At 38.4% G+C, this 20,956-nt stretch overlaps 1 protein-coding gene across 5 annotated transcripts in view; it reads right to left on the bottom strand.

Moving 5' to 3' along the window:
* LOC105935547 (thrombospondin type-1 domain-containing protein 7A) overlaps positions 1-20,956 on the bottom strand; it is a 229,492-nt gene that overhangs the window by 85,036 nt on the left and 123,500 nt on the right. For 3 of the 5 annotated variants that reach the window (XM_036135329.1, XM_036135331.1, XM_036135328.1), the window contains 4 exons: positions 13,902-14,096; positions 13,559-13,597; positions 13,241-13,276; positions 7,004-7,250 (listed from right to left, as the gene is read on the bottom strand). In XM_036135329.1, the coding sequence (XP_035991222.1) occupies positions 7,004-7,250; positions 13,241-13,276; positions 13,559-13,597; positions 13,902-14,096 (517 nt within the window). The remainder of the gene's footprint in view (positions 1-7,003; positions 7,251-13,240; positions 13,277-13,558; positions 13,598-13,901; positions 14,097-20,956) is intronic. The other 2 variants (XM_036135332.1, XM_036135330.1) reach the window with 1 other exon arrangement.

A 20,956-nucleotide genomic window follows, 5' to 3' on the forward strand; every position in this document is an offset into this window, starting at 1 on the left:
GAGTGAATGCTGCTTGTCGGGACTTTGATGCAATCAACTGGTTTCCTTATATAGGAAATTTTTGACCAATCTGTATAATCTGACCCAATCTGTATAATATGATTGAACTTGACTTTGTAAAGTGCCTTGAGATGACATGTTTCATGATTTGGCGCTATATAAATAAAATTGAATTGAATTGAATATATATATATATATATATATATATATATATATATATATATATATATATATATATATATATATATACACACACACATCTCACATATTTTGCACTATTCTAGGTGTAAAGTCACGTCAGTACAGTTTTATTTTCTCCTGTCACCAATCTCATTGTACTTTCAGTAACAAATAAGCTATGTTCTGCCTTGCTGAAGCATGACACCAAGCATGAATAAGAATTTAAATGTGGACAGGATGAAGACTAATGGCAAAGACTATTTTCTATGTTCATACACAAAGTGGTGAGTTAGCATATGTGAGATTAGTGATGCAGCTCACAGAACAACAATTTAAAGCTTCACTTTTAAACGAGCAGCTTAGAGTGCAGGCATTTGTTTACAGCCTGACAGACCGTCACACTTTGCATTGTTTGGGCTAATGGACTATTTAGAAGTCTATTCTCAAAGATCACAGCAACTCGACATCAATTTGAGCATTACAAAAAAAAAAAAAAAAAAAAAAAAAAGAGTCCACCAAGGAAGACATTAAAACCTTCAATCCACTGACACATGTTAAATCAATTGTGCAAACTTATCAAAAAGGACTGTGAACAGACTTAGCTGAGACCAATGATAATCATCAACAAGTAAGAGTGTGAGTAGGTGCTTGTCAGGACATTCATTAGTTATCCTGCTTCAGACTGGTCTTGGGCTCAAAATTATAGATGATTACAGAAGGTTATTCACAAACAAAACAATAGATGAAGTAAATCACCATTTCCCTCCTTCTCTCAAACCCACCAAGCTTTTTTCTGAGTCAGTGTTCCAACTTTGCCAGTGCAAATACATTACAAAAACAGGCAATAGAAGATTGTCACAGGTTTGATTTGCTGAAGATTTTGATTATGCTGAAGTGGAGTCAGCTGGGAATCATCTGACAGGGACAACTCTCTTAACATTTATCATCTAGTGTCCTCTACTGATCCTGTTTGCCTTGAACACAGCACAAACCTTAAATCATCCGAGTTCCCATCCTCCATTCACTGATAAACATTTTGTTGTTTTCTTGACTTGAATCTTACATGATTTTTTTTTTATTTGATCCAATTTTTCCCAGGGTGGAATGGTTGTACAGGTGTATCTCAATAAGTAACAATGATCAGGACATTTTAAATTATGTCAGTGATTCAATTCAAAAACTCATACAATGAAACTCATTACATAGATTCCTTACTCACAGACTGCCATGGTTTACGTTTTTGTTCTTCTAATTCTGGATCTTCATGATTTGAAGCCAATTAAAACCTCAAACCCAGGTTCTCAGAAAATTAAAAAGGTGTTTTAGGCCAAGGGTTCCCCAACCTTTCAGACTGCGACCTCCAAAATTACAGTGCCGGAGACTGGTGACCCCTTTTGGGCAGGTTTGTTTTTCTTTCATTTTAGATTATGAGAATAAAGTAATAAAACAACAAGAGCAAAGTAGTATTTTTAGAAGAGCTGTTAAAAGTGCAGCCTTCTCCTGCGCTAAAACAAGTACTGTTGTGCATCGTATAAAGTTATACTTTGGTATCAGTTTCACAAATAAGGAAATACTAAATATTTTTAGCACATCATCAACAGATCATCTTGCGACCCCCCCGGGGAACTTGACCCCCACTTTGGGAACCCCTGCTTTAGACCAAAAGCAGATTTTTGACAGCCAGGCCCTGCTGGAGGTTTCTTTCAGTCAGAGGGAACTTCTTTTTGACCGTACAGACACGCACGCTCAGTGGATCGTTACAAACTTAATGACTCGATGCAATCAACTGTCCACTGTCGCAACATGTTAGTTCAGAAGGAGCGATTGCTAAAAATGCAGTGACATGACGTCATCGGCTGGGTTTCCTTAAATAAAACCGTCTATTATTTGGCATAATTTACTAGATTTCACTGTCCTGTTTTATAACTAGGATCAAATTGTAATGCATGTAATTGATTAGATCTGACAATGTAATTGGACTGAGACAGAGGGGGGGTGATACGTTGAATTGCCGTCATCATTGCTATATCCTAGGCCTGGTGGTTAGAGAGCAGAGTGCTTGCATCCTGGAGAGGCTGCAAGGTTCCTGGTTCGCCTCCCACAGACGGGGTCCCTGAGCAAGGTCCTTAGCCAGAGATTGCTCTCCGGACGCTGCACAGTGGCAGCCCACGCTCGCTAAGGGATGGGTTAAATGCAGAGGACAAATGTAATTTAAATGTATGTTGCAATAACAAATGGAGGAAATCATTATGAAGTTATTGTTATGACATTGTGTGAAGGTAAAGAAAGCTAAATGCTCTGAAAATGTGGGCTATTCTAAAGAAATATCATTTTCAGCAATTTAATGTCTGCCTGCAATTGTGCAGCTCCAGTTCTGAATATAAATGAGGCCAGTTTTTGCCTTTAAGTGCCTTAAAGCACTTTACAAACTGAGTTGGATGCAACTAGGTTTAAACATATTGTAGATTTGCTTTAACCGGTTTCAATGTTCAGCAACAACCTGGGAAACACCAAGACTCAAGTAGTTTTACATCACAAAGAACAGAGGCTGCAGAATAAGAAAGAAGCTCTGTTGGGTGTGAAGCAATGAGTTGGATGGGATACTGAGTCATTTTGTCACTATGATTAGAGGAGTAAAGGTGAGGCTTACAAATCCAAAAACACTATTATAGATACCAGGCATAGTGATTTTAGGACAATGTTGTTGGCAATGTTTTGCATTTGCACTAAAGTGGGAAGAACAAATCGTAAATTCTACAACTTCACCTCAAGTGAACATCTAGACAACTGAATCTCAAATAGCCGCTGGGTGTACCATTGGGACAATGACACCAAATGTGTGGAAACTTGTTTTTAATGCACAGCAGGCTAATAAAGAGCTTCTAGAGTGGTTTCCCCAATGTTCTGAATTCAACCTAAAAAAAGGAGTAGTCAATTATTCAGCCCAAGATACACTAATAGGTTACAAAGGGCAGGTCGTAAAGACACTATATGCAGATGGACACTTAAAGCAAACATTAGTGGTAAACTTTACCATCTGGATAAGAAATTAAACATATGACCCGTTTCATTTTTTTTTTTTTTACAAATTAAATTCATAAAAGAATCATGCATGAGACGGATTCTTCATAAAATACAGAACATTGTGGACAGCTCTGAGCATCCCCTTCATCAGAGGGTTTTACAATACTGTGTTCACTCAGAGTCTTCGTGGGAATCACCAACACTGACCGCTACAGGAGATCTTTCCAGCCAACAGCCATGAGAATCTACAAAAACTCTTTGAAATCTTTGAAAAAACTGTTTAATACAAGTTTCAACATCATTTATTCTCTCTTTGGGAATAAAAAAGTGTTTTTTTTAATTGAATTGAATGTATAATATTTTCATCCTACAAAAAAAAAAGAAAAAAAGTTAAATAACTAAATAAAAGCCCAAAACTTAATTTGGCAATCATTAAGAGTGTAAATTATAATAAATCAGAAACCTTTGAATTTACTGTTGGTTGTACATAGTCTGCTTTTACATCCTGTCGAGGGAAATCAATCTGAGCTGGACTTTTTGACAGATGTTTGGGTAAACTTGTCTATTTTAAATTCGCCTCATGTGGTGTGGTCCTCGCAGTTACCCGCAAACATCCTGCCTCTCATCTGCCTCGTGATTAAATTGCCTTAAAGTATCAATCCCATTTAATTACCGTCATTATCATCAATGAGAAATCACCAGTGCCCAAAACGGCAGGGTTAATTAGGCTTTCAGGGACACGGAGATTATTTATCTGGGGTCGCCTGCAAAGGAAAGATATGAACTGGGACTTTAGCTCATGTTGGGTGCACTCAGTTTACTTAACCAGCTCTGTTGCTCTCCTTGTGTTCACTCTGACTCACTTTATTCACTCTGCTCCCCAACACCGATCTCTCTCTCTTATCTCTTCCCTGTTTCTCATTACAATGTACTGACTTCTGCAGGTACTAGTCCAGTCCTGTTAAATTTATAAGTGATATAATTTAAAGTGCGTTTTCATAAAAGTTTCAGTGACCCCAACAGATCAATAAGTCACATTTTTCTTGCTTGTCAAGCTACAATTTTACCCAAGGGCCCTCAAAAGTTAGGCTTTTATACATAAACCAAAGCAACAAGCCAAAAAAATAAGAGCAACAGCCAAAAACTGTTTATTGATCTATTACTAATTTATTTATGTGTTGTTAAAATGGCAAAAGTGTTGAATTTGGAGTAATTCTTTTATGACATAAATTATGAAGAATTTATATGACCCAGAAGTTTCTTTTTGGAACCATGGTGGGATCCCCTGATACAACTTTGGGAACTCCCCCCACCACACACACAGACACAAACACACACACATTTATGTATGTGTGTGAATAAAGTGAAATAAATATCATGGTATTGCTGCTATGAAGTTATGTTTTAATTTGTTATGTTTTAACTGATTGTGAGATTGTCCTAAAAAATTCAGTTAAATACTGTAAAAATGCAACTAATAAGGAAAATGATCATTAAATAAAAACTCTGTTTAGTGAGATTCAGTCAGACCAAAAATAGACTTTCCATTTATGTGTATTATGTATGTTATACATGCAACGTTTGATGCGCACATCCCCAGAGATTAAAGCATTACCTTCACAAGTTGGTGTCAGTACAAAGGCAAACGGTCTGAAGTTGGGAAAACTTGTGTTGAAGTTTACGGAAGAAAAAATACAAACATTATGCCCAAGTATGTGGTCAAAAAAAAAAAAAAAAAAACTTCTGTTATTTCTCCAACTCTGTCAAACTTCTCAGCATAAAGTTCACTATTGAAAGCAAATGTAACACCCAAGATGAGAAAAAAAAAATTAATCATATGCAGGCATTGATTACAGTGTAAAAATGTAAATTTTCTTAACAATTTCAGATATTTGATGAGTTGCAATTTAAATATGCCACACATAAACATGTATCCTATATTAGATCAAATATTACCCACGATGAAGACAGTCATGTAAAAAATAAGCACCTCTGGTCTGAAAGATATTTCTTTGTACCCTTTAGGAAACAACCTGCTGTGCAGCTAAGAAGATATAGTCACCCGTGTAGCTCCACTGAGTGTCAGTGATTACAATTATTCTTCTAGTTCCTTTTTCTCACAGTTTATCACGAGATGCTTAACTGAGATTGTCACACATTACACTTGCTAGAAGCTGCAGCTCTGGCAGCAGAGAGGAAGAAGTGGCTTAAAAAAGTAGCACGACTTTGATGACTTGCTTCTAACAGCATTAAAACTACAGTGACTGAGTACATCAGTGACATTTTAGGGCTCCTGGTAAATGGTCAATTTCTTGCACTGATGAAGTTACTGCAGGTTTTATGACCTTTGATTCCTGTAGAGCAGCCGTTTCCAGCAAACCGAGGGTAACTCCAGGGAAAGGTTATTCTGACACACTGTAGATCATGTAAACCAGTCTGCTGTGGAGTGCTGTGCAACAAGGGTTAAATCAGCCAAGTCAGGGAATTAACTTTACACTGGTGTATTTTTGGGCTGTTTTGATGTGCTTGACTGTTTCAAAGGCTATTTATTGTGGATGATATATATAGTACATTGTATATATTACATTTCATAAAAACAACAAAATTTTCTTTTACCGTCTGATATTAAATCACAAGAAACTATTCCTGTCTGAAAATAGTTTTTATGTGTTAGATCTAGTCATTTTTGTCAAATACATATTTACATTCAATTAGATTAAATGGTTTCAAATAATTTGAAGATTCGGTCTAAAGCTGGTGAGAGAGTTTCACCATCCAAAGTGAGACGCGTTCTGTACCAACATGGGCTGAAAAGCCACTCAGAGAGGAAGAAGCCATCACTCCAAAGAGAACAGAAAAAGCCAGTATACAGTTGGCAACTGTACTCATCCACAGAAACCTGAATTTTTGGAGATCATGTGGTTTGATGAAAATAAAATTGAAGTGTTTGGCAAGAATGATCACTGTTAGATGGGAATGAAAAATAGGGAACATGATTCCAGCTGTGGAGTATGGGGATGACAGCGCCATGTTGTGTGGGTGTTGTGCTGCAGGAAGGACTGGTGCACTTCACAAAATGGACTGGATCACGAGGAAAGAACATCATGCGGAAATATTGATGCAACATCAAGACAGAGGAAGTTAACCATTCAGTCAAACAGGTCACAGATGAGGTGTTTTATGTTATGTTTTAGAGCAGCCATCACAACGGCCTGATTTCAATTTTCTGTCCAGCCGACAAACCTGACCTGGTTACACCAGTTCTGTCTGAAGAAATGGGCCAAAATTCAAGCCCAATCCAGTTTAAGAGGTAATTCTAACAAAAAAAGGAGATAGAGAGATAGATAGAGAGATAGCTAGAGAGATAGATGGAGAGATAGAGAGATAGAGAGATAGAGAGATAGATAGATAGATAGATAAGAACCTCAAACTGGGCTGATACAGGAAGTATTTAATCTGTCAGATGGTCAGATGGGGGTTGTGTCTTTTCATGGTCTGTGTGAAATATCTGGTTTCATCAGCAGTTTTATTATTCTGTGTTAACAATTCTATTTATACATAGCTCATATTCAGCTTTTTTACCTTTAAACTTTGTGTTCGGAAAACCTACAGTTTACTATATTTTCCATTCAAAGTCCCAATTATACAGTTACTCTACGACAAACCACAAATTCTAGTTAATATAAACGTCTATCTTACATTATTGATTTTTGACAGTGTGTCGGTTAATGACTGTATTAATCTGCCAAACATTTGCCTTGAAGGTTTAAGGATTTATATGAAACTGAAATCATCTTACTTTTTTGGTGGCACCTGTCCCACGTTGACCCGGACGCACATGACCTTGCGCGTCTGCACTCCCATGGAGCACAGACCCTGACCGTCTCCAGTGGGACGTATCCCTGCAGAGGTGTTCAGTGACGCTGTTGAGGGGTCTTCTGTGCATGGCCCCCAGGGGCCCGTCTGCCAGTGGTAAACTATACAGGCATGCTCGTTACAATTCCGCACCTCCTGCAGTGCACTGCTGTTTGGACACAGGGAACCACCTGAGAATAAACATTGAAAAATCAGAAGCAAGTGGTTGCAAGACATTGAAATGCTGTTTTCCATTACTTTAAAAAGGTCAGAATAACTGAGTTTGGGTTGGAAAAACAAAAAACCAACAGAGGGTCCCCAGATTTGATATTCCAACCCAGAAAACTGAAGCTTTCTCACCAACCAGACTCCTAATGTCTTATTTCCTTTAAAAAATTTTTATCTATTCATTTTTTTTCTTTCAACTTGGGACAATTTAAAATTTTGGAGAAAATGTTGACATATATGTTTAAATTAAATGAGAAAAATAAACATTTTATTTTTATACTTTGAAAGCTAATTTTTAATTAACATGCAGACTTAAAAACCAAACAAACAATTTTGAATATATTCTGTTAATTGCTAATCTGTTAGCCCGGCTGCTGAGCTCGAAAACAAACACATTCTATAACTTTTCAGACCTGTGACTGAAGCACTTTGGCATTTAAACTACAAGAACTTTGCACTTTGAAATATTCCTTCTGGTAGTAAATTCTACAAATAATGACACAGCGAAACATGTTCCCAAAAGATAGGGAGCTCGTCACACTTCACCTAAAGTCGAGCTTCAGGTGCCGCCTGAACGTCAGCCTGGTAGCTCGTCTAACGCGGCTGTTAGCTTGTTAACTGGTTAATGACAGAAGCTTGTTTATGTGCGTAACTTTCCCTGATCGGATTGAAATGTGTTTGGATGATTAGAGGCAGACCCAAATTAAAAACAGAAAAATTAGACATAAGCATCTCTAAAGGACACCCTTAAAAATGTAAAACCATCAGAAGAAATAAAAAGTATAAAATATCTAACACACTTTTTGACTCTTCAAAAAAAGAAAATTAGAAAAACTTAATAGAATGAACGTCCTTGGAAGAAAAAGATGTAGAAGGACAAATGTAGCATGTAGTATTTATAGAAGTCTGAAATGGGCTGGTGTTTTATTTTATTGTCAGAATTGATGTTTTTGCACTGGTTTCATTGTTATGTCCAATTATTTCACCAGATGCATGAGTTTAAGGGTGAGGTCCAACCAAACTGCAATGAGCCCCCAGTTTTACAGCTTCACTTTTGTCGTGTTAAATCGCTGTTCATATAGACAACATTAATAAATGATTGTCTAACAATCTAGTTAACATTAACTTCTTTATTTCAAGCTAAATTATTTATTACCTAATATTATTGTAACAGAACACCTAAGCAGCAACTTGTGTTTAGTAAGCTTATTAGCTCTTTCATTTCAAATGTTGAATTTTGGAAAAAAGAAATGAAAATAAAAGTTTTTTTTTTCCATCCGATGAATAGATTAATCGTAAAATAATCGACCGATTAATCGATTATTAAAATAATGGTTAGTTGCAGCCCTAATTCACTCAGTGCTTGTTTGGACATCCTTTTGCCTGAATCATTGAATCAATGCAGCTTTGCTTAGAGGCAATTAGCCTGTGGCACCGCCGAGGCGTAATGAAAGCCTGGTGTTCTTCCTCTTGGCAATACTCCATAGAGTCTCCACTGGGTTCAGGTCAGGCCAGTGTGTTGGCCAGCCAAGCAGAGTAACTCTATGGTCATTAAACCAGCTTCTGGTACCTCTGGCAGTGTGGTCAGATGCAAGTCATGCTGGGAAATTAAATCAGCATCTCCATAATGTTTGTTAGCCGAAGGTAGAAAAATTCCCTTGCAGATAGCGCCGCTGACTGTCGACTGCAGAAAACACAGAGGAACACCACCAGCAGATGTTATGACACCCAGATTACCGCTGACTTTGGAAAATTTACCCTTGACTTCATGCAACATGGATTCTGGACCTCTCCACTCTTCCCCCAGATTCTGGGGCCTAAAGTTTCCAGATGAAATGCCCCCTTTACTTTAATCTGAAGATAGGACAATGGAATATTGAGCAACAGTCCAGTTTTTTTAGTCCTTAACCCAAGTAAGACAGTTCTGAAGTCAGGTTCAGGAGTGGCTGGACACGGGGAAATCAACATTTCTAGCCCTTGAGTAGGATTTGTCCATTCGTACTGTTTCTTGATCTGCTCCACTCCAGCCTCAGTTCACATCTTGTGAAGCTCCCCCAGTTCTTCAAAAGATTCTGCTAGATGGCCCTTGTGAAGCTGAATGTATCCCTGTTACACATTCCCACACCACAGTTTTTGCTTCCACTCAACTTTCTATGAATATTTTTGGATAAAGCAAATTCTGATCAACCAGCTTCTTCAGCAATGACCTCTTGTGGCTAACCCTCATTGTGGAGGGTGCCGCTGCAAGTCAAGTCAGCAATCTTCCTCATGATTGTGTAGGCCATCAGATGGCAATTACATAATGTCCAATGGTTAAAATGCTTTTTTAAAATTGGTGTGATGCAGTATTCAGATTTTCCGAGGCATTGAATTTGACTGCGATTACAGTTCTATTTTAATACAAGTCTACAAGCATAAAGAGATCTAAATCTTTTTTATTCTTTGCTACATAGCTGAAGCACAGTCACACTGGATGTCTGAATATCAATATGAACTTTACTTCTTCATTGGTTTCTGAAAGCAATTTATTACAGCTGATCTCTTGTTGTGTCTCTGTTCTGTCTTCTGTAACCCCAGTCGGTCGAGGCAGATGACCGTTCATACTGAGCCCGGTTCTGCCGGAGGTTTTTCCTTCCCGCTAATGGGTGGTTTTTCTTCCCACTGTCGCTTCATGCTTGCTCAGTATGAGGGATTGCAGCAAAGCCATGTACAATGCAGATGACTCTTCCTGTGGCTCTACGGTTCCCCAGGAGTGAATGCTGCTTGTCGGGACTTTGATGCAATCAACTGGTTTCCTTATATAGGACATTTTTGACCAATCTGTATAATCTGACCCAATCTGTATAATATGATTGAACTTGACTTTGTAAAGTGCCTTGAGATGACATGTTTCATGATTTGGCGCTATATAAATAAAATTGAATTGAATTGAATTTTTTTTGGTCAGAACAAAAGCAGCTAAATACAAATAAAAGCAAAGGTTTTCTATCTTTATTCTAAATAAGAAAATCTATTATTTATTTATTTTACTTCAGTTATGTGTCTTTTTTTGTTTGTTGGTGAATCATGTAAAGTACACATTTTGTAGTCCTAACATAATAAAATGTTATATGGATCAAGAGATATAGAGTTTTGCTCAATGTTTCACATCATTTATTGTATTTGTTTGTATTAAGAAATAAGCCTTTTCGATTGCACTATTTTAGAATGTACACCATTTGCATGTGGTTTTGAAATCTCTAAAGCGGCTTCCCTTTGACAGTCTTTTCTCCCTTTTTGGTGAAGTGGCAGTCAGTTATGGACTCAGAGTACTACTACAGCCACTTAAAGCTTTCAGCAAAGATTGAGAGATTTCACAAGACTGAGAGTCCTCCACACCAGTACTTCATTGTTGGAGTTGTCAAGAAGCCAGCTCTGAATAGAGCAGCGGAGTATACACGCTTATGCCAAGCTCAGACCCAAACTACTACACACTTTCCGACCTCCTTCCTGCTGACTGTGCCAGAAAACCCGGGCGGACTGAGCGATAATAGTCCCAACACCAACGTGACATGTTAAAATGAGCTACAAACAGCAGTGCCCTGGAAACAGCGGTAGGTGGGCAATTAAATAATATGTGAAGCAGCTCTCAGGAAACATTGCACTCAAATTTGCTCAAATTCTATATTTTCCAGACTTGAAAAATGCAAAAATGGAAGAACGATAGCTGGACAAATTAATGGATAAAGGACAGACAGATGCACAGATAGAGAGACAAACCGATAATGGACAAAGAGATGAAGGTAAGGATGGAAAAACAAAAAGACATGAATAGATGGATCTCTGTTAAAACTTTTACCAACAAGGACTTGTCTTGTGCAGAAAGATAGATGGACGGACAGACAAAAGGCAAATTAAACTGGACTGATTAAGGACTTTAAACTCGATTCATTATAAACAGGATATATCATGCTTTTTAATGCCTTGCTTTTCACATTTAAATGAATCAGTTGTGGTCTGTATAAAGTGGAACTGCAATGCTTTGGTCTGAATTCCTCATTAGAAATGAAAATAGAGAATTCGGGAAAATGGTAAACTGGAACTCCATGACCTTGTTAAGCCGCTCCGCAACAAATATTGTGATGCTATAGTTAAAAAAAAAAAAAAACTTAATCGGAAATTAAGAAGACTGAACGGATTAAAAACATTACTCAAACAGAATATAAAGATATCTACGCAGCACCTGGACAGACTAAAATCCAATCTGCTGCACTCCTAGAGACTCCAAGTACACAACAAAAGGTATTTAAGTGCTTAAAATTTAGATTTTGCATGATATGTTGACTTTAAAGGGGGACAGTAGCACAGGAGTTAGGGAGTATGTCTGGCGGGTTGCCAGTTTGATCCCCCACTCCGGCCATCTCTGTTGTGTCTTTGGGCATTGCCTGCTAGCGGTGGCCAGAGTTGCCCGGTGGCGCCGATGTCTGGCAGCCTCGCTTCTGTCAGTCTGTCCCTTAGCTCACTACCATCAGGGTGTGAATGACTGTAGTGTAAAGTGCTTTGGGGTGGTCGGATTAGTTATAGCACTATACAAGCACAAGCCATTTACCACTTAAATTATTTATAGAGCAACGATTCACAACAAATAATATCTTAACACAATTTACCCAGACACAGTGGACCAAGTCTTAGCCAAAAAGACACTTTTTTCTTCATAGTAGGTACACCTGGTCTGGCGTTCTGTTAACTGTGACATCATCCAGAGAAGACGGCTCACCCGCTACTACCATCTAATGTAGAACAGATTACTGGATCAATGTGTGCTTCTGTGCTTTTTTGTTTCTCTTGTTGTGTCTCTGTTCTGTCTTCTGTAACCCCCAGTCGGTCGAGGCAGATGACCGTTCATACTGAGCCCGGTTCTGCCGGAGGTTTTCCTTCCCGTTAATGGGGAGTTTTTCTTCCCACTGTCGCTTCATGCTTGCTCAGTATGAGGGATTGCAGCAAAGCCATGTACAATGCAGACGACTCTCCCTGTGGCTCTACGGTTCCCCAGGAGTGAATGCTGCTTGTCAGGACTTTGATGCAATCAACTGGTTTCCTTATATAGGACATTTTTGACCAATCTGTATAATCTGACCCAATCTGTATAATATGATTGAACTTGATTTTGTAAAGTGCCTTGAGATGACATGTTTCATGATTTGGCGCTATATAAATAAAATTCAATTGAATTTAATTGAATTGAATTGATAGTAAATCGGCAGTAGGACAGGAAATAAAGTCTGAAAATACAACTACATTTTCACATTGCTTTAGTGAAATACTTATTCAAACCTGGACAACACTAAATCCTATACTTTTCTGGACTGCTGAACCCTGAGTATTTAATGCTCAAAAAAGGCATTACTTTAGGTAGATTTGGTCAAAAAATGACTTCTTCCTTCAATATTTCTTTGTCTCAAATGGCAAACGTGTCAAAGATGAATTATATTTTGTTGTTCATTAACAAATGCCTTCTTAATATGAATCTTGAACATCATTCATCCTGATGGGTGTCAAACAGTGAGAAGCACTTAGGGCTTTCCAAAGTTCCCCCATAATTACCACTGAATAGGCTGTTATGCTAATTAGGTCATTAATTTGCTAATTAATGCACTAATTAACGCAGAGTCCTGTGCAAACATGGGTGGTTGCATATTATTATGATCCCTGTGTCTTACACTTTGAGTGGTTCCTGCAGTTTCAACAAGTTTCTCCTTTATTAATATGCAACAGATACGCTGCAAAATCTGCCAGGGAGCTCAAAATCTAATCAGATAATCTACTATGAAGAGGCAGAGAGGAAAGAATGTTTTTTTCAGTTACAGTACCGTTCTTAAGTATGCGTATTCAGAGCAATTAGAGGGATTAAAACATTTTCTAAAGTCTTTCTCATTCTAAAGCTATAACTAGTCTAATAAGAATCAAAGATTACCATAAAGTTCTGGGAACCTGGGCACCCGTGACAGACCTGGATAAAAAATGTGTTTTAAATATTAAAATGGTAGCAGGTGAGGGCCACATAAACTAACACTACAGCAGCAGGACAACAGACAAGCTATTTCACACAAGACCAACAAGGCCTGACAGAATCAGAAAGCAAAATGCCAAATTAATTCAAAATCAATTAAACGTTCCCCTGAAGGAGCCACGGCAACATTTCTTCTGAACTCCAAACGAGCCAACTATTTTATGCAAACACGTAGCTAGAGGTTTAAAATAGCTACCAGGAATCTTTAATTAGAACCGTTACCCTCCATCACTGTGATCCATGCCACAACCATTGCAGTGACTGTGAGGAAAACACACAATCAGATAAGAGGAGGGGGGGAAGAAAACCCACACACAGGTTTAAACTCCAAAGAACAAGCAGGAATGTGCAGAGAAATGATCTGACGGAGAGATAAAAAAAAAAATGAGCGTCCGTTGAGACGACAGACCAACAGAAATAATCATCACAACAAACAGGGACAAATGCACAAGCAGACAAGTGTGAAATCAGACAGACAGCAAAGGACGACATGAAAAGGCTCCATGTTGATGTTTTCCTCCAACATCCCCAACAACAACAGTGTGGTAGGCAGGTGGAAGCTCACCTTCCCCAGCGTTGTACGCCAGAATGGACCGGGTCCTCATCTGCTTGCCCTCCACGGTCTTACTGGAGCATGTCTGAGAGCAGGTCGACCAGGGCGTCCAGTCGCTGAGCACACAGTCTCTGGCGCAAGGCAGCTCGCAGCGGACGGGCTCCAAAGCTGCTGAAGACGAGCAGAGACTTCTGTCCACAGGCTCTCCTGAAGAAAAACAAGAAGACATGGCGGGGTTAACGTTGGCCAGCTCATAGTTCTAATTACAAGGTCACTGCAACTGTGGCTTTCCACAGAAAATGGAGATATGCATAAAACTCTGCCTTCAGGCTGGGCATGAGATGCTACCCTGAGTGGAAGACTTTCAGTAGGTCAGGGCGTTGTTCATGAATGGGGGAGGAACTGAGGTGGCTGTAGTATCATCTGCAGCGATCCGATAACATTTTTTTGTCATCAGAGAATAAATATTTTATTCACCTGTGAATGTCCCATGTTTGGTGCTCTCTTGCAAAGTTCAAATGGGCTATTTTTGTGGCTTTGATGGAGACGTGGCCTTTGAAGACATTTCTTGTTTTTTTAAGTCCTTCCTTCACAGATGCCTTCTGAAGGTTGTTGGGCTCCAGTCAGCACCAGTAATGGCCTTTATCTGGGACGAGGTTTGTCCCATGTCTTGACAAACAGCCATTGGGACCTTCCAGCTCAGCTTTATTTTGGGTCTAAAACTAGATTTTTTGTACCTTAACCATAAGGATCTTTTAAGAAATGCAAAAACATTGTCTTACTTCCTCCAATCCCAGCAGTGATGGCGTGTTGTGAGAGGCCTTGTTCATGCAGCTCAACAAGCCTTCCATGTTCAAAGTGAGCTTTTTTTACCTTTGCCATCACGAAATCTTCACAGTGTGATTGCTTGACAGGAAATGACTTGGAATCCAAATTTTTGCACAGATTTTGGCTTTTAAAAGCTGTGGTCTTAAACTTTTCATTAGTTGGTGATCAGCCTATTTGAGTTAAATTGTTGTTTTCAATAAATTGCCTGCTCATAACTTTTGGTCTTTTGTTCCTATTTCTTCTTTTTTCATTTTGGAGCTCTACTTAGAAACTTCTTAAGATCTAACAGTGCAAAATGCAAATTCATCTTAAGATTTTGATCAGGAGTGTAGTTCCCAACATTTGAGGAAAAGAGCAGTGTAGCTCCTCCCAACAGCAAAGTCTGTCCACACTTTGCTGAGAGCGGCCAAGTCGAGGCGCTGGACGCCTTTTTAGCGCTTAAATCGCGTTCGGTCTGAACGCAGCACAAGCGTTGTAGGTCAAACCATGTCTCAATGCTCTCTGAAATGAGCTGCAGGAGGTGAATGGGAAGAGGGGGGGGGGGTCTTGCAATTTCTGCCAAAGCTGCTGCCAATATAGACCAGTCGGGGGTAATAGAAAGTAATTTCTGTTTTATTATGGAGAGGAAGTGAGGAATAGGGTGTGGTTTACAGCCTTCAAACAGCATGGGATTATTATGGGGGTTAACTGCTTGTTAAGTAAGCTGTATTTGCTAAGGAGGAATAAATGTGAAATGTTCAGGTGCCGCCTCTCTGCATTGCTCCATCAGAGGGCTGCGGCCCGACTTGAGCTTGTTACCAGTAAACAGGCCGAGGTCAGCATTAGCAAGTCTCTCTGTTAGAGGGAAGAGACGCCTCTTCCTCCATTAAAGATAACCGTATTACCCATCAAGTTAATTTGTAGATTTTCAATTTTCCATGATTAAAACTAAGGTGCTTACATAGGCTGCTTTTTTTTTTTTTTTTTTTTTTTTGCTTTTTTAACTAATACAGTTATAAAAAGGAGACATGAGAACATAAATTAGCAAAGATAAAGTTATTTGGAGTAAAAATACTGACTGAAAATTTTAAATGGCTCCGCCTAAATGAGTCAAACATAGAGCCATTTGTATTTACCTGATATGAAAGGCATGGATGCAAAACTAATTTGTACTCAAATTAAAGACAGGTGGCTTTGCTCTTAATTTCCTGTAGTGGGCGATTTGTTTCCCAGTAGACTTTAGAAGTTACAAGCTACCATCTGGCATTTCAGGTAAGAAATATGAACAGCTGCAGTCAGGAGATAAGGGACAACAAATTAACTAATAAAATGAACCTAAATCTATATAAATGTTTTGTAATCGTGACAATATGGTTCCTTCATTTCACTTTATTAATGAGTTACATTAAACACTGTGTTTCTCTTTTTTGTACAAATTAATAACAAACAGTGAGAGTATTGGAAACATTAGTGTCTAACACCATTATGTATTTCCACCACAGCTCAGCCAGGCTTCGATTCAACAAACTGTCTCTAAAACACAGGAACGTAAAATTTTCTTAAAGAAAAAGCAGAAAATAGTCTTAAATGTGTTCGTGTGTGGAGGGTCTTTGCTATTCATTGGTTTCAATGTGCTCAAAGTGGAGCCTCTACAATGAACACAAATTGTTCTCTGATGTTGCAAAAGTTATTTCGGTGTGAACTGCGTAAAACCTGGGCGAACACATCTTGAGGTTTAACGATTCGCTGCTAAAATGACATTTTCACCTCAAACAATGCTTGAGCTCACAGACAGCCGGGGCAGCTGGGAAAATGAACAGCTGTGCCTTTTAATTGATGGCAACATGTGAAGCACACACACCATTTAAGTGGTCGAGACGGGCTTGTTTTGCCATCAGATGTTGGATAATTTGGGATGTGAGGTATGCCGCAGGTATGAGCAGAAATTAAATATTTTTTGACTGGCTCAAGTGAGTAATGTGGCCGGCACAGAAACTCCTTGTCACGTTCGCACAGAGTTGGAAAATAACTTCTGGATCAGTTGGCAAATGTTTGAATAAGAGTTAAATTTCGTGTTACTGCACCTCATATGTGACTTAAAAACATTTCAACATTTTAGATGTCGATATATAATGTAAAATATGCTTATATTTTGTTTAAAAGACTTTTCATCTAATCCTCACAGTAGATGTCAAATTTACGTTAGGATCTGCAATACTTGTGTAAGTGCTGCCCAGTGTGGGCATCTGAGACTGCTTCCATAGGGTTTAGTAGAGAAAGTAGCAGCTAGATGATGCTAATCAAATGCACTTGATTAATTATTTGATCCGTGGTCATCTTGTAAGAAGGATGAGTTTCAGCAGCTTGCCTTTCTGTAGCAAACAAGTGTGTGCTAACAGAATGGCAGGGAAGAAATATATGTGCCACAAAGACCTCAATGAAGCATGTTTTGCTACCTATCAATCTGGAAAGGGGTTATAAAGCCTTTTTCAAAGCATTCAGTTATATTATTCAGATCTAAAAGTTACTTGCGAGTGGAAATTATTTCAGACATTTGCTGATCTTCCCAGGAGTGCTCGTCCCAACAAATTCATCAGGCAATAATCTGACCAAAGTGCAAAAAAGTCCTAGAGTCTCACATTAGACTCTAGAGACCCCAGTTATCTTGGTAAATATTAAAGTGCAAGACCGGAAATTTAGGGGGGAAAAAAGTATGGTGTGGATGTCTTCTCTCTGAAAACAGAGAACCACAAGTTCACATTTTAAAGTTGCATCTGAGCGAAACACAAGACTTCTGGTTATTTGGTAAAACGTGAGACGACAGGCGAGAGTGGAGTCTTCCAACACTCACAACTAGTTGCCAAAGATGTCCATACACCCCACCGCCTCGCTCCCCATCTCCTCACACCTAACCTGTCTATTCCAGCGAGAGATACTCCTCTCTAGGCTCACCACAACACCAAAGTACAGAAAGCTGTCTGTGTTTGGGGAAAAGTAAAACATAGCAAAACACCCCATAACAGCTGTCAGGTAGGGCGGCGATAATGTTAAAGGCTTGTTTTGCTGCAAAAGGACCAACTTACAGTTTTTTCTGTGACCCAAAAACCCCTCAGAGTTCTTCCGTATTATTCAGAGATAGGATTAAATGGACTTAGGTGAAACATCTAACTCTGACCAAGCAGCCGATTGCCAGAATTGTAACGGCAGCCTGATAACCAAGTTTGACTGGAGTTATGATGTTTGACTGTAATTACTGTAACTGTTTCTTTAGATTAGCTGCAAGATGTGCAGATGTCAGGGTGGGACATGACCAAGCTTTCTAAACATTTAAGCTCCAACTAAATTATTTCCTTACACCGAGTGTCATTGTAGTTTGACACATTTTCTATCAAACAGCATCACCATTGGTTACAATAGTAACATCCTGACTGAATATAACTACAGTGGACTAAAACACTCTAATTTAAAAGACTTAAAAGCCAAATGATATATAAGGATTACAAAAAGATGAGGGGTCCAGATGAGCTTTATATTGATAATTTGATGTGTCCATGCAGAAAATGAAATACAATGTGGTGAAGTCCAGATTTACCACGTACCTCCGCCACTTACCCTCATCCATATATATTGTTCAAAAAATAAAGGGAACACTTAAACAACACAACACTTTTTGAGCCGTATATTTTTGTATATTCACACCCAGGGATAGGCATGTCCCTTTCCCTCAAATCAGGGTCTCTTCACACTGTAGGCACTAGGAATTCAGCCTAAGACTACAAAAACAAGATCATAAAACATAAAAGAGACAGTTTCTTTAAAAAAATCTACTGTTGCTTATTTTATGTATCTTTCAGCATAAGCCTGACCTCCACATGAACGTGAAGTGAATAACTACACAGTGGGGGGAAAAAGAGATCTCCAACGTGACTAGTCGAGAAAGAGAATCATTTATGAACAGCTGTAAGGTGATTTAATAGAAATTATTCATTGGGCATTTTCTGCAGAATCTACAACAAATGTAATCCCTTGAATGTATACAGTGGCATCTGATACGCAGGATTTGGGTTATTCTGATCCTATTCTGTATGAAACAGTGAAAGAAAGAAATCCATAGATTGGATTTGTAAAGAAGAGGATGATCTGTGGAGATTATGCAGATGTATTGAGATACAGTTATTGAGCGGGTCAGTATTAGAATACTGAAACTCCCTGCATAACTTTGGCTATCATCTCATTACATTAGTAATATTTGGGGGAGGGGGGGGGGGGGAGACCATGTCATAATCACCTGAATGTTGTTTAGACATGTATTAACACAAATAGTATTTAACCACTTGGTTTTCATATCAACAAACTCGTTTTAATATCAGAAAGGTAACCTGAGTAAGGACAAAATACAGTTTATTAATGAGGATTTCAGTTATTAAGGGGCGGGGGAGGGTTTCCAAACCAAAAATATAGCTAGTTTTGAGCATGAATGGTCATTCCACAGCATCTCAATCAGATTTAAGTGAATACTAAGCTTAACTGAGGCAAGTAAAGACTGCAGCACTTTAGATGTTGTTCCAGGTTCCTTGGTGTTTTTCTGGATGAGTACTTAATTAGCTCTTTAAGTAATTTTGGTAGGTCGGCCACTATGGGGAAAGTTCACAACCATTTAGTGGATAATGTTTTTGTTTACAAAGGTTCTCCAATAGATATATATTTTTCTCTTTTTTTAGGATCTGGGGCAAGGCAAGATGTAGCGTCTTCTGTAGAAGACGCAGGAGTCTGTTTTTATGTCTGACGTTGAGACTTTTGCTGCATATTGATCAGAAACTAAACGGTGAAAAATGGCAAAAATATAATAAATCTTTAATAGTGTGAACCCTTCATACTTAGTAGCTGCAGTTTTGGACCACTGTAAGATCTGTTTGTTGCATAGACTGTTGAAGCAAGGACCTAAGCTAAAATATCTCATGAATCCTCTTTTTAGGTCGTTCCAATTTTTATTTGATAATTTTTCTATTCATTTCTTAATGGGATTATTACAGTAAATTTCCTTGTTCTGAAATTAAAATGTTGCCAATGAGGGTATTAAATAGAGAAAACAGTACAGGGTAATACATGCACATAAAGTTTAATAAAAGACTTGAGTTTTGATTTTTAACATTAAAAATGTCTAGAACAGCTACCTCACCAGAAACATGTTGGATATTTCTAGGCTAACCAAAGCTGTCTTTTTATTTTTATTTACATACAGTAACAGAGAAAAAGCTTTTTTTCCCCCACTTTGGCATTGCAGCATTTGATCATAAATTCTCAATAAAATGTCATGGTGGATTTTTAGCTCCAAGAATTAATAAAAATGGGGCACTTCACATGAAATTCACAGAAATCCTGCGTTTTATTGCTATTGTTCATGTTTTATTGATGAATTCCAAGTAACCGCTATAAGCGGATTATATTAACCCACATATCTGTCTGAGTTGCTTGATGCACTGCCATAAATAAAGCGGTTAAGCGATACGTAGACCCTTAAAAAAAACGCAAACCTTTCAGAGACTGAATTAAGATTCAAAACCAAAAGGAGTTCAAAAATCTCAGTGCAGCTGAATTTATATTGAGATGTCACTTTGACTGAGATGCACTGAACCCATCATGACTGAAACGGGAAAGCATGAAAATAAGAAATTTCTGGGGATCTGACAAAGCCACATGAATGAACAGAACGACCCACTATGAGTGGGAAAACCTCAGCGCTCTGTATGCTGAGAAGAAACAGCTCCCCGCCTAAGTGGCCAGGCAGTCAGCTTTGGGAATATCAATAGCTAGTTTCAATAACATTTGTATCGACCTTCTCCTGCTGTCTGGGGCCTGGCTGGGTGGCCTTTTCTTTTTATGACTGGCACACACTCAGAGGAAAGAAAAAAAAAAAAAAAAACACCCAAACATACAGCCAACGTAGCAGTGAAAAATCGGCGAGGCGAAAAGCAGATCGAAAATCCAAACAGAGCGAATCAATTCTCATCAGATGAGGGACCGAATGTGAGGGAGATCAATCAGCAGAAGTCACACAGAGAAAAGAAAAAAACAAAATACTGCAGGTAGAACCTTACTGAAAACCCAGTTTATGCATAAAGTGGTTATATCACTAACATTTATGGCCTGAGAGTAGATTAGATTTGTAAATAACTTAAAGGTAACACTTATCTGCTTTTATGGATAATATTCAGATTGTTTTTCTTTTTTGATAAAAAAAAAAATCAAGTTAAAAGTAT

The sequence above is a fragment of the Fundulus heteroclitus genome, chromosome 3, assembly GCF_011125445.2.
Source record: "Fundulus heteroclitus isolate FHET01 chromosome 3, MU-UCD_Fhet_4.1, whole genome shotgun sequence".
Taxonomy (NCBI): Eukaryota; Metazoa; Chordata; class Actinopteri; order Cyprinodontiformes; family Fundulidae; genus Fundulus; species Fundulus heteroclitus.